The sequence below is a fragment of the Oncorhynchus mykiss genome, chromosome 12, assembly GCF_057628025.1.
Source record: "Oncorhynchus mykiss isolate SJ-2025 chromosome 12, ASM5762802v1, whole genome shotgun sequence".
NCBI lineage: Eukaryota > Metazoa > Chordata > Actinopteri > Salmoniformes > Salmonidae > Oncorhynchus > Oncorhynchus mykiss.
Genome location: NC_143033.1, coordinates 84482795 through 84497255, shown reverse-complemented (window position 1 = coordinate 84497255; position 14461 = coordinate 84482795). Strand labels below are relative to the sequence as shown.

Sequence of the window (14461 nt, the reverse complement as noted above, 5' to 3'; positions counted from 1 at the left end):
CCATTCTCCCCTACCAACACTACCCAACACAGCTCCAGAGTGACTCACAGTGACTCACAGCCAGCTTACCCCATTCTCCCCTACCAACACTACCCAACACAGCTCCAGAGTGACTCACAGTGACTCACAACCAGGGATCACTCTATTGCATTAATGCCACATTACACATATTCACACTTAACATCATGTCCATTTACCAGTACATTTCCAGTTTATGGCTTCAGCATATAAACCAAATAGTAGGTTGTATACACACAGAAAAACGCACGTATGCATGAACGCACACACACACACACACACACACACACACACACACACACACACACACACACGTACATATACCAATGAATATGCAGAGTTCTCTTGACAAAGGCATCTCTTTGAACCTTCTTCTCTTCTCTCTTCTCTCTCATTGACAGCATTGTGAGAGGAAATTAGCATTGGCTCTTAATCAGCCTCCCCCAGCACTGAATGTGCTGATGTGCAGGACAGGGTCATGCTAATCAGGTGCCTCAGCTCCCAGGCACATTGATTTAAAACTACAAACACTTATTAATCCAGCCTCGCCCTCCTCCTCCTCAATACTCAGCCTCAACCAAGAAGCCTCCTGCAGGAGGTGAGGGGAGGATGGCTCATATTAATGCCTGAAATGGAATGGTATCAAACACATGGAAACAGCGTGTTTGCTGTGTTTAATACCATTCCATTTACGCCGTTCCAGCCATTACTATCCTCCTGTCCTTCCAAATTACGGTGCCACCCGCCGCCCGTGACACACATATGCACACAAAGTTATCATGTGACCTGTACGCTCTTGTTGGCTGGCCCTCGCTTCATACTTGTCGCCAAACTCACTGGCTCCAGGTCATCTACAAGACCCTGCTAGGTAAAGTCCCGCCTTATCTCTGCTCGCTGGTCACCATAGCAGCACCCACCCGCAGCACGTGCTCCAGCAGGTATATCTCTCTGGTCATCCCCAAAACCAATTCTTACTTTGGCCGCCTCTCCTTCCAGTTCTCTGCTGCCATTGATTGGAACAAACTACAAAAATCTCTGAAACTGGAGACTCATATCTCCCTCACTAGCTTTAAGCAACAGCTGTCAGAGCAGCTCACAGATCACTGCACCTGTACATAGCCCATCTATAATTTAGCCCAAACAACTACCTCTCCCCCTACTGTATTTATTTATTTTGCTCCTTTGCACCCATTATTTCTACTTTGCAAACTCATATACTGTCAAATCTACCATTCCAGTGTTTTAATTGCTATATTGTTTTTACTTCACCACCATGGCCTATTTATTGCCTTTACCTCCCTTATCTCACCTCATTTGCTCAGATTGTATATAGACTTGTATATAGACTTTCCACTATACACGTACACTCTCTATATGCACACAGCCACTATACACGTACACTCTCTATATGCACACAGCCACTATACACGTACACTCTCTATATGCACACAGCCACTATACACGTACACTCTCTATATGCACACAGCCACTATACACGTACACTCTCTATATGCACACAGCCACACACAGCCACTATACACGTACACTCTCTATATGCACACAGCCACTATACACGTACACTCTCTATATGCACACAGCCACTATACACGTACACTCTCTATATGCACACAGCCACTATACACGTACACTCTCTATATGCACACAGCCACTATACACGTACACTCTCTATATGCACACAACCAAAGTTTAATTTTCTCCATTTTTGTCTAACACAGAAAAGTACTGTACGACATAAGCCTAAAGTGGGCTGCATGCTCTCTGACACTGCAGTCCCCCACTGAATATCACTCTGTCATACTAACATAACATATCACACAGCAAAATCCCTATCCCCACACACCCCTCACACACTCATCCACACACAGACTGGTCACTGGAGCACGGTGGAAAAGAATCTGGGCCACCCGACACATTGAAGTTCCTTCACATGACAGGACTGCTCAGACAATTAAAGACCACATTTCAATTACTGTAATTACCCTCCACTCCACTGCTGATGTCCCCATAGATCAGGCCTGCCCATCTGCCTGCCTGCCTGACAGCACGGTGCCATAGCTAGCTGCTCTGGGTTAGCTTAGCACCAACAGCCCAGAATCACTACTCCCTCTCTGTTAGCTTAGCATTGACACAGTAGCCTACATAATCACTGCTGTCTGTGTTAGCTTAGCCTTAGCGTTTACACAAACAGCATAGTAGCCCATAGACTAACACAGGGTAGAGGTTTGAACAAACTGAACAGTAACCTTGCTTTGTCTGTTAGCTAGCTTAGTAGCCAGAAAAGCTGATTAGTAGCCCAGAGCACAGGGCAGAGGAAGCTCAATTTAAAATTAGCTTGGTACAACAGCATGATAGCACAGAGAGATGCTCCAATACATATGGATAAGACTGGTAATACTGTGGTTTATGTCACGATACGCCACTGTTAGCATAGTACCACAGCACAGACTAACATGGGTCAGTATTCAATGTGGATATGTCAATGTGTATGTGAAGGAAGGCTAACAAGTGTCCATATGCAGTCACAAATAACGGTTGTGTAATCTCTGTGTTACTGTCCTTTTGTTTACGAGATACTGTACATTCTCTCACCTCTGAGTTTATAAGAGGAGTCTTCCATATTTCCAGCCTTAATGAGATGTGTAGTCAGAGCGCTGGTACTTGCTCGCTCCACCAGGCCACTAAAATGATTGCCTTTTCCTTTATGGGCCTGTATGTGTTTACGTATCTATCGATGGACTCCATATCTGTCGCCTAGGCCACCACTGTTAGACAGCTACACTGTGACATCTCTCTCCAGCTACCTAACACCACACAGTAAATCCAAATGGACAGTCATAGTAATAATAGTCTGTAATAGAATCCCTTTAAGTGTGTCACTCATGATTAACACATTATCCTGATGACTATCCTCTACCGAGGCAGTGGAGGTTATGTGGTGTGACCCTCCCTCTGGTCCAATGGCTGTGACCATGGTCCATGGTCCTGGCCTCAGGTGGAACCGGTGTGACCCACCAGGGCTCAGGGCCGAGCGACCGGCTGTCCATCCCCCCTTGGAGCTGGTCTGGAACTCCCATGCTGGGCCACAACCAATGATCTCCCCAATGTCGCCTACACCCCCCATCGCCCCATCGTTCCCACTGTCCCGCACATGCAAGCCCCCTGTGTGTGTCCTACCCCAGACCCATTGATTTTATTGGGACAGATCAGGCCAGAATCCGGCCCCCCTCTCTGTATTAACTATGTAGCTCATCACACCATACTCTGACCCCTAGTGAACCCTGGCTAGGATCCACAAACATGAGACATCTTTACCACAGACTGCCATCGTTGTCACTACTGGCAGAACATCCACTATAGCTACAACAAGACTACAATGTTCTACTCAATCTGACTCTCTGTCTCTGTCTCTCTCACTCTCTCTCAATATATCTCTCTCTCAGTATCTCTCTCGCTCAGTATCTCTCTCTCTCTCTCTGTATCGCTTTGTCTGTATCGCTCCGTCTGTATCTCTCTCTCTCTGTATCTCTCTCTCTCTTTCTGTATCTCTCTCTCTGTATCTCTCTCTCTCTCTCTCTGTATCTCTCTTTCTCCCTCTGTATCTCTCTCTGTATCGCTCTCTCTCTTTCTGTATCTCTGTATCTCTCTTTCTGTTTCTCTCTCTGTATCTCTCTCTCTCTCTCTTTCTGTATCTCTCTAACTCTGTATCACTCTCTTTCTGTATCTCTCTCTCTCTCTGTATCTCTCTCTCTCTTTCTGTATCCTCTCTCTCTGTATCTCTCTCTCTGTATCTCGCTCTCTCTTTCTGTATCTCTCTCTCTGTATCTCTCTCTCTCTCTTTCTGTATCTCTCTCTCTGTATCGATCTCTCTCTCTTTCTGTATCTCTCGCTCTCTGTATTGCTCTCTTTCTGTATCTCTCTCTCTGTATCTCTCTCTGTATCTCTCTTGTTCTCTTTCTGTATCTCTCTCTGTATCTCTCTCTTTCTGTATCTCTCTCTGTATCTCTCTCTCTCTTTCTGTATCTCTCTCTCTCTGTATCTCTCTCTCTGTATCGATCTCTCTCTCTTTCTGTATCTCCCTCTCTCTGTATTGCTCTCTTTCTGTATCTCTCTCTCGCTCTGCATCTCTCTCTTTCTGTATCTCTCTCTTTATCTCTCTCTATGTGTAAGTGTGGTTATCACAGTAATGTATTTAGGTGTTCTAATTCCTCCTGCATCAACCGTTTCTTGCATAACTGGGTGTTTTCTTTTACTCCTCTCTTCTCTCTCCTTCTCTCTCTGCTGCTTAGCGCCCAGTACAGTAGTGGATGCTGGGAGCCCGGACCAGGCATGTTCTAAAAACCCACTGGCGCTTTAGTATGCCTCAGCTGGGTTATATAACCGTGTGTGGATGTGTGAACCGCCTGGCTACGGGGAGAGCCGAGGAATCACAGTCACTACAGTGTGTGCGTTTGGGGATGTCTGTCTGTGCTATGTGTGTGTCTGTGTGTGTCTGTGTCTGTCTGTGTGTGTTCAAGTATGGGGGAGGGGTGGTGTACGTACGTATTCAAGAACATTCTGTGCCTTTCTTCTGCATATGTCAGATTTGCTCACTTCCAATACTGGTGTAGGCTGGTGTACTGTGAGCTAGCAGGTGCTGAATCACAGGATTACATACATCATATACGAGTCCCCTCAGTCTGAGTGTGAACTCCCTCTGATGTCACTTCCGGTGGGTTTTTACCTGAGGTAATAACCCTTCCCCTCTCGTTCTACCCTGTAAGTGGCTGGCATACTCTCTCTCTCTTTGGTCTCTCTCCAGATGCTCTGTGCAACACCTCATTATGGAAATACCAGCTGTGTGTCCTCCACCAAAGTCAAATGGGCTAAGTATATAAACAAATTCCCTTCACAGACCACATCATCCTGGCTACGATGAAACAGGCAGCGGAGATAGTAAAGCTACAGTATGACATCCACCTCTCTCTGAACCTGTCCCAATGTGGCCTACTGTACCCTCATGACCTCACCCTGCCCGACCTTCACATAAAAGAACACACAAATGTAACGCAAACATAAAAACGCAGACACACAGACACACTGAGTGGCCTGAATGGGGGCTCACTTTGTCACTAAAGTACAGAGGTACAACTCCAGACTAAAAAGACATGCCAGTCACAGACGGGTGTTCGGGGAGAGAGAGGGAGAAAGAGAGAGAGAGTGATAGAGGCCTGACCTATATAGGAAGGAGGCTGAAATATTTATGGATGTGAGTGTCCTAATTGGCAAGCAACTGGGAGCACTGCGGCCCTCTCGTCCAATCACAGAGCAGGAAGCGGTTAAAGCACACAAACACGCACGCACACAGCCATGCACGCACGCACGCACACACACACACACTTGGGTACATGGTCTGAGGCCATAACCATAACCATCCTCTCCGGCACATATGGACGAGCACAGTCGCTCAGAGCGTTAAGTCAAACACAGCCTAATTGGTTAGGCTTCATCTCCAGGACTGGCAGTAACACACACTGCTCCGTTCTCCTCTTCTGTCAGAGTGGGCTTCAATTACTGTCTGTTCTGATGGAGACCAGGAGATGAACACAACCTGAATCCAGTTCAGCTGAGCATCACTGGGTGGGGGAAGGGAGGGGTCAAATGTCTGGAGCATTGTTAAACAGGCGTGGGGCCGAGGCACTGCTCGTAACATGGAAATGTGTGCTAATCAATTCCTTTTCCTATATTTTGAGAGAACTGTTCAGGGGAAAAAGGAGGGGATCTTGCAGGTCTTTTTGAATGTACTAGGTCAATATGCAGAGGTAGTGTTAGTTTAACTCATTTGTTTGAAACTCTCAATACTGTACACTTCAAAGTCACAGTCACGGGAATCTTGTGAGATGCAGGAGACATGTTTTGATCCCAGTTAGTCCCAAGAGAAACATTAAATAGGGATCCTATCCTTAGAAGGATAGGACTATTCAGGGCTATTCAACTACAGTATGTTCTTATTGGGGCCAAATTGCAGTTCTTGTGACACTCCCTCCTAACAAGGCCTGCAATCATAGAGGGAAACAGAAGGCATGACCATGTTCCAGAGTGTCTTTCAGGAATGGGGTCATAAGAGCTCAGCCAAAACGTTTCAAATGCTAGAGCCAAATTCATAGGAAAAATTAATTCAACATGCCACATTGACTTCAGAAGCACAATTTTGAAAACAGGGCCCAGTTTGTCAAAACACTACACCAAAGTAGCACAACACTTCAGATCATTTGCAAAATGGAACACTTGTCAAAACTATTCATGACTTCATACAAACAATATTTTGTTACCATACGAAACATTTCTTATGACTTCAATCTTTTTGAACCAGTTACACACTGCTGTTGCTAACCTAAAACACTTTTAGCAAGTCTAATTGTCAGTGATTAGAGTGCTGTAAATGAAGTGCACAGAGAAAGTGCAACTATACACAAGACCAATGCTGCAGACTGAGGAAAACATCATTTATTTCTCTCCATATACCCAAATCAGTCAACATGTCAACATAGAGAATCACAACAAAACATGTCAGTTTCCATGCTACTACAGTAGTGTGCATAACACTGTTAGATCAGCAAACAGACAAACGTAAAATACTGTATCCAGTACAGGTTACAATTACAGTAAATAACAACATAAAAAATAATCTGAAAAAAACTGACAATATTGTACAGAAAATACTACAGTAAACATACTATACATTATCTCTTCGCCTAGCTGGATCTGGCCAGAGAATTTCAACATCACAAGCAATATCGTCATTAGCAAGACAACGCGGGAAGAAGTGTCTTGAATGTCGAATCCAACAGCTGAGGCGTCGACTTGGTCACAGGCGTCCTCCATGTCCTGAATGAGGGGTACCTGAGCCTGGGGCTGGAGATCGTAAACCTTCCACCACCATGCAGAGAACAGTCTTCGATAGGGTTTAGAAACGGAGAGTATGGTGGAAGGTATAGTACTGTCAACTGTGGATGGTGTTGAAACCAGTTCTGGACCAAAGCAGAGCGGTGGAATGACACATTGTCCCAGATGACCGTGTATTGCATCTGGTGCATTTCATTACCTGCTGTGACGATGTGGTGCAATCGGTCCAAAAATGTGAGAATGTGAGGTGTGTTGTAAGGGCCCATGTTGGCATGACGGAGGACAACCCCATGCTGTGAAATGGCAGCGCAAAGGGTGATGTTACCCCCACGTTGCCCTGGGACATTGATTATAGCCCTGTGGCCAATGATATTTCTGCCTCGCCTACTTGCTTTTGTGAGGTTGAACCCTGCCTCATCAATATATATGATTCATGCAGGATTTCCTCAGCATCCATCTGCAAAACTCCCTGAAATACAGTGAAAGACAAGATTGTGTAGTTCAGGATAGGTCTAGTATAACGTCAATGTAAAAAAGTCATGTGTGCAGTATGCAACATCACAGTGCTAAAGTGAACAATACAAACCTCCACATACTAATGCCGCAGCCGTTTGACCCTCAATTCCGCTCAAAAGGCACTCGATAAAGTTGTTTCATTTGAACCTGATGTCTTTTCAGGGTGGTTGCCAGTGTTGACTGAGAGACCTGATGGACATTATTGAAAATGGCATGGTCACCGATAATGTTGGCTTGTAGTTCTGAGCCTGATATGGTTTTGGCCAATAATGCTGTTTATTATCTCTCTCTCTTGTTCTTGCGTGAATATGGGCCCCATTCCACCTTGTTGTTCCTGACCCTCAATCCTATGTAGAGAATAATACATGTAACTTACTGTACAATGTCACAGGAAGGGGTATCACAAGTGCTGATATGGTGCTGACAATAAGCGGCTGATCACTGTAACTGTAGACAGATCTTCTACCTGTTTTCCTGTCGAAAAGTCCTTATGACAGATGCCACTGTATATCTGCTAAGATTTGGCTGAACTCTCAGTCCAGCCTCCCTCAGCGTCAATCCGTGGTTCACAACATGGTCCACTAGTGTTGCACGAATGTCATTTGATAAGTTTGGTCCTCTTCTTTGTGCACGTTCTCCTTTTGCTTCAGGTCTTCCCCGACCTCTGGCTCGGCCTCTGCCTCTACCTCCTTCTCTGTGTACTTCTCCTCTCACCCTCACTCTTCTTCTGACTCCTTCCATTTTGGTTGAAGGCAGGTGAACCTACCTGCTGCATTTTTATAGTGCTTAAACCTGATTGGTGTGTCTACAATTTAGCAATCATGTGTTTGTGCACCTGATGGCTGTGTTTAACAGATTGGCTCATAGGTGTGGTAATTTGACAGTCAGTGCTTTAGAATTTCAAGGAAGTGACACCATGATATACAGTGGGGCAAAAAAGTATTTAGTCAGCCACAAATTGTGCAAGTTCTCCCACTTAAAAATATGAGAGAGGCCTGTAATTTTCATCATAGGTACACTTCAACTATGACAGACAAAATGAGAAAAAAAATCCAGAAAATCACATTGTAGGATTTTTAATGAATTTATTTGCAAATTATGGTGGAAAATAAGTATTTGGTTAATAACAAAAGTTTATCTCAATACTTTGTTATATACCCTTTGTTGGCAATGGCAGAGGTCAAACGTTTTCTGTAAGTCTTCACAAGGTTTTCACACACTGTTGCTGGTATTTTGGCCCATTCCTCCATGCAGATCTCCTCTAGAGCAGTGATGTTTTGGGGCTGTTGCTGGGCAACACGGACTTTCAACTCCCTCCAAAGATTTTCTATGGGGTTGAGATCTGGAGACTGGCTAGGCCACTCCAGGACCTTGAAATGCTTCTTACAAAGCCAGTCCTTCGTTGCCCGGGCGGTGTGTTTGGGATCATTGTCATGCTGAAAGACCCAGCCACGTTTCATCTTCAATGCCCTTGCTGATGGAAGGGGCTTTTCACTCAAAATCTCACGATACATGGCCCCATTCATTATTTCCTTTACACGGATCAGTCGTCCTGGTCCCTTTGCAGAAAAACAGCCCCAAAGCATCATGTTTCCACCCCCATGCTTCACAGTAGGTATGGTGTTCTTTGGATGCAACTCAGCATTCTTTGTCCTCCAAACACAACGAGTTGAGTTTTTACCAAAAAGTTATATTTTGGTTTCATCTGACCATATGACATTCTCCCAATCTTTTTCTGGATCATCCAAATGCTCTCTAGCAAACTTCAGATGGGCCTGGATCTGTACTGGCTTAAGCAGGGGAACACGTCTGGCACTGCAGGATTTGAGTCCCTGGCGACGTAGTGTGTTACTGATGGTAGGCCTTGTTACTTTGGTCCCAGCTCTCTGTAGGTCATTCACTTGGTCCCCCTGTGTGGTTCTGGGATTTTTGCTCACCGTTCTTGTGATCATTTTGACCCCACGGGGTGAGATCTTGCGTGGAGCCCCAGATCGAGGGAGATTATCAGTGGTCTTGTATGTCTTCCATTTTCTAATAATTGCTCCCACAGTTGATTTCTTCAAACCAAGCTGCTTACCTATTGCAGATTCAGTCTTCCCAGCCTGGTGCAGGTCTACAATTTTGTTTCTGGTGTCCTTTGACAGCTCTTTGGTCTTGGCCATAGTGGAGTTTGGAGTGTGACTTTTTGAGGTTGTGGACAGGTGTCTTTAATACTGATAATAAGTTCAAACAGGTGCCATTAATACAGGTAACGAGTGGAGGACAGAGGAGCCTCTTAAAGAAGAAGTTACAGGCCTGTGAGAGCCATAAATCTTGCTTGTTTGAAGGTGACCAAATACTTATTTTCCACCATAATTTGCAAATAAATTCATTAAAAATCCTACAATGTGATTTTCTGGATTTCTTTTCCCTATTTTGTCTGTCATAGTTGAAGTGTACCTATGATGAAAATTACAGGCCTCTCTCATCTTTTTAAGTGGGAGAACTTGCACAATTGGTGGCTGACTAAATACTTTTTTACCCCACTGTACTTCTGTGTCTGATGTATACAAGTGTGTTTAGTGTTTTGCAAATCCCTGTGTGTAATGTTTTACAAATAGTGTGAAGCTGACAATGTGCTTACAGTTGTGCAAATCTAGCCTTGTGTTTTGCTCCTTGAGTGTAAGGTTTTGCTAATTGTGGGAAAAGTACAATTTTAGTGTGTAAGCAATCGTAAAAAACTGTAATCACATTGAGCGTTTCAATCTATCTGTTTTCCTGGCTGGCAAAGGATCAGGATGTTGTCTCTGGTTTTGAATCTGAATTTAGAGACATTAACTTAAAAACTGAATCTAGAAGCATCTGAGAAGTTTCATATATAAAACTTTTGTAAACTTGAAATGATAGTTTGGTAACTTAATACACAGACAATGTATGCAATATCTATCATATTGAAACTGAATATATAAATATTGAATTTGAATATTCAATTACATGTACATTTAATTTTAAAACTGAATGCAATATTCACTCAATTCGGTTTCAAATCATGAAATACAAGTATGTGCATTACAAATTCTAAAATATTACATTCAAATTCAATACCCTAATACAAATTCTAAATTATGGAATTCAAATACAATTTCTGTTGGCATAGAAATCATGTAATTTTAGGATTATTTGTCTTGCTAGCAGTGAGGAAAACAGAGCACAAATCAATGTGGTGAGTTTACAGGGTACACAGTGGACTGTAATACTGCACGTTACGTTACACATGGCAGGCAGTAAAAACAGCCAGGAGAGGAGGAGTTCAGACCAGACAGACAGGCACTCACTAAAAGCAGGATACAGTTTAGAGATATCTAAAATAACACACAGGCCCACCAGAACTACTGTCACTGTATTGACTGTCAGGGGCTGGGTGGGGAAAGTGGACTCAGGTATTAAATATGAACAAGTTGTCAGTGGAAGTAAGAGGAGGCGTTGCTGGCTGATTTCTGTCCCACCTTGTCACCTGATTGGTTACCTCATATTAAATACGACCCTCTCTTAACAAGATTAGAAAGTACACAGTTGTACATTTGTGTAGTTTTGTGTAGTATTTACATTATTCACTACAATACAGTATCAAATGCGCAGATGGGATGCCCAGACCACACTATCCCTTGAGGCTCACTGGTTCCTCTGTACTGTAAAAGTGAAAGCCAAAGAGAGGAGACTCACGTAAGAAGTACTCAGAGGTGTCCGCTTCATAGTCCGTGTCCTCAGGAAAGTGATCTATCTGTTTACACATCCCTTTAAAGTTCCCTGGAGGAGAAACAAGAGAGAAAACACACAGGGTCAGAAAAGCAGTCACAGAGGAAAAATAATAATAGAACCAAGAGAAACGCCATGGCAACACAAAGAGTGACCCGAGTCAGTTCAAAACCATGTAGTTATGAGTGTACAGGTAACTGCCAAAATAAAGGAAACACCAACATAACATAACAACATAAAGAAAGGGCTTGTGAGATCCACAGGAAGATTTGAATAGAACAGATTAATTATTATGGAGCAACACAGCACTTAAGTGAAGGTATTGTACGCCTGCAGGAAGGAAGGGATGGTGAGACACGGGAGGAGGTCAAGTGATGAAGGGAGGGAGGGATGGATGGATGCGTGTTTTGGGGATACCTGGAGCACGGAGGAATGGAGGAGGATGTGGATCCAGTTCCGGTGTGTGAAACATAAGGGCCAGTGATTTGTTTGTGTGGGCAGCAGAGAGATGAATATATAATGAGTGATAGGCTCCTGGACATTTAGTCATTACATCCGTTCTAGATGGCTGCCGTTTTGCAAGCTCCGACCCAACTTAGCTATTTTGTGATTTTTTTTTGTATATATAATATAACATAATATTTTTCTACCCAATTTCATGGTATCCAATTGGTAGTTACAGTCTTGTCTCATCGCTGCAACTCGCGTACGGACTCGGGAGATGAGAAGGTCGAGAGCCATGCGTCCTCCGAAACACGATACAACCAAGCCGATCCAACCAAGCAAAACTGCTTCTTGACACAATGCCCACTTAAGCCGGAAGCCAGCCACACCAATGTGTTGGAGGAAACACCGTACACCTGGCGACCGTGTCAGCGCATGCCCGCCACAGGAGGCGCTAGAGCGCGATGGGACAAGGACATCCCTGCCAGCCAAACCCTCCTCTAACCCGGATGATGCTGGGCCAATTGTGCGCTGCCCCATGGGTCTCCCGGTCACGTTTTTTTATCTGCCTGGATAATAATATGTCCCACTCACTTCTAAAACCAAAGTTGCACCCCTGCCTGTATGTATGTATGTATGTATGTAAATGTAACACACAGCGATGTTAGGAAACATGAGGATGAAACTCCACAGAGGAGTGGGCGCTCTGCCCTTCTCATAAGCACCAGGGACTGGGTTTCCCTAGCCCAGGCAGCACATGCCCTGGTCTGGCTTTGGTGGTCATGCGAGCCTGAGGTTGCTAGTCAGAATGGAAGCCTCTCCGGCAGCAGGTGGCGGCTTGTAAACAAGAGTGGCACAGCTGGTGAGACCTGGAGCGGCTCCAACTGCTGTGCAGTGGGAACCTCATCTCCTAATGCTCATTCATTTGGCTGACGCCTCAGTGCCCAGGCTGCCAAGTCACTCACTCTGTCCTTTCAGGAAGCATCCTGCCTGGCCTGGCCTGTCCTTCTTCCCACTTCCCACTTTTCTCTATACCTTCATCCCTCCATTCCTCCATGCTGGGGTACCACAGAAGGTCCATCCGTGATGGGGTCACTCAAGGTCGCACGGCGAAGGAATCACCCAATGCAGAGGTCATTACTGCACCCCTGCTGCCGAGGAGGAAACAGACGAGGAGGAAGCAGACCCCGGAGCATGTGATTGGGCCAGATTACTGTCTCATTAACTTATTCATCTCCTTCTCCCTCCAGTGTCTGTCTAATTAGGTGAACAGGTGATTGTTAGCCGGGTGCCAGGTGTTGCCGAGGTGAAGATGGCGGGAAGGCAGGATGGGTGCTGCGGGTGCGGCTGGGTGGGGTGCTGGTTCTGTGAATGGACCCCACGTACGGAGAATGGACCCCCGGCGAGAACCGCTCGGATATAAGAGCGACTGGTGTCTGAAGGAAGAGCTATAAGACAGACTTAACACTGCTCTTCCTTCTGTGCACACTGTGTGTGGTAGGGCTCACAGAAGGCTGAGGGGAGACAGTGTTTAATACCACAGAGGTAACTGTCTGTTAACTGTCTGAGGGTAGTTAAGGTTTCATCAGAGGAGAGTTTGTTGTGATTGTTCCAATGTCATTGAGTTTTGACCGAGCGGTTGGCAGAGGCCTAGATTTGGGCCGCAGCAGAGGAATGTGGGAACCTCCGTGTGAAACACACACTAATCCTTCCTCGGTGGACAGAGTCCAAAGTGCTGACGGTGTGTGTGTGTGTCCACTTCTCTCTCACCTTCCCCAGCTCTGGCTCATAATCAAAAAGCACTCATTGATTTCCATCAACAAGCTCTGCGGCAATTAACAAGAGACAGGAAGGAATATATGGGAAAGAGGGAGAGGCAGAGGAAGGGCAATGAACAGAGAGAAGGTTGAAGTCCAGAAGAGAGGGGGATAGATCTGCTTCCATTGTCACACTTTCATCATTGTTGGATCGAAACTCATAGGCCTAAAAAGCACATCAAACTCAGTGTGCGACTCTTACCACCACTGACACCACAGTACAGCCACTGAGCCTCCACAATAAATAACATCTATCAAGAAGTGGGTCAAATGCAGTGAAGCAGTGAAGGAGAAAAATAAGGAATATCCTGAACTCTTTCATTTCAAATCCATTTCAACAAGGATACGTTTATGTAGTTACACAGCACAGTCGCCACGGAGTTGTCGGAACAAAACGTATAACATTGAGAACACAGCATCCACCCACAGTGCACCACGTGTCTGTCTTATCAACAGCTTTTCATGCATGCTTTTCAATCGATCACTGCCCGCACCTGCTCGCCCGTCCAACATCACTACTCTGGACGGCTCTGACTTAGAATACGTGGACAACTACAAATACCTGGGTGTCTGGTTAGACTGTAAACTCTCCTTCCAGACTCACATTAAGCATCTCCAATTCAAAATTAAATCTAGAATTGGCTTCCTATATCGCAACAAAGCATCCTTCACTCATGCTGCCAAACATACCCTCGTAAAACTGACCATCCTACCGATCCTCGACTTCGGTGATGTCATCTATAAAATAGCCTCCAACACTCTACTCAACAAACTGGATGCAGTCTATCACAGTGCCATCCGCCTTGTCACCAAAGCCCCATACACTACCCACCATTGCGACCTGTACGCTCTCGTTGGTTGGCCCTCGCTTCATACTCGTTGCCAAACCCACTGGCTACAGGTTATCTACAAGTCCCTGCTAGGTAAAGCCCCGCCTTATCTCAGCTCACTGGTCACCATAGCAGCACCCACTCGTAGCACGCGCTCCAGCAGGTATATCTCACTGGTCACCCCCAAAGCCAATTCCT

General features: G+C 45.1%; 1 protein-coding gene across 1 annotated transcript in view; it reads right to left on the bottom strand.

Moving 5' to 3' along the window:
• cacng2a (calcium channel, voltage-dependent, gamma subunit 2a) overlaps positions 1-14461 on the bottom strand; it is a 79898-nt gene that overhangs the window by 17869 nt on the left and 47568 nt on the right. The window contains exon 2 of the mRNA XM_021625502.3: positions 11140-11223. Coding sequence (XP_021481177.1) covers positions 11140-11223 — 84 coding nt within the window. The remainder of the gene's footprint in view (positions 1-11139; positions 11224-14461) is intronic.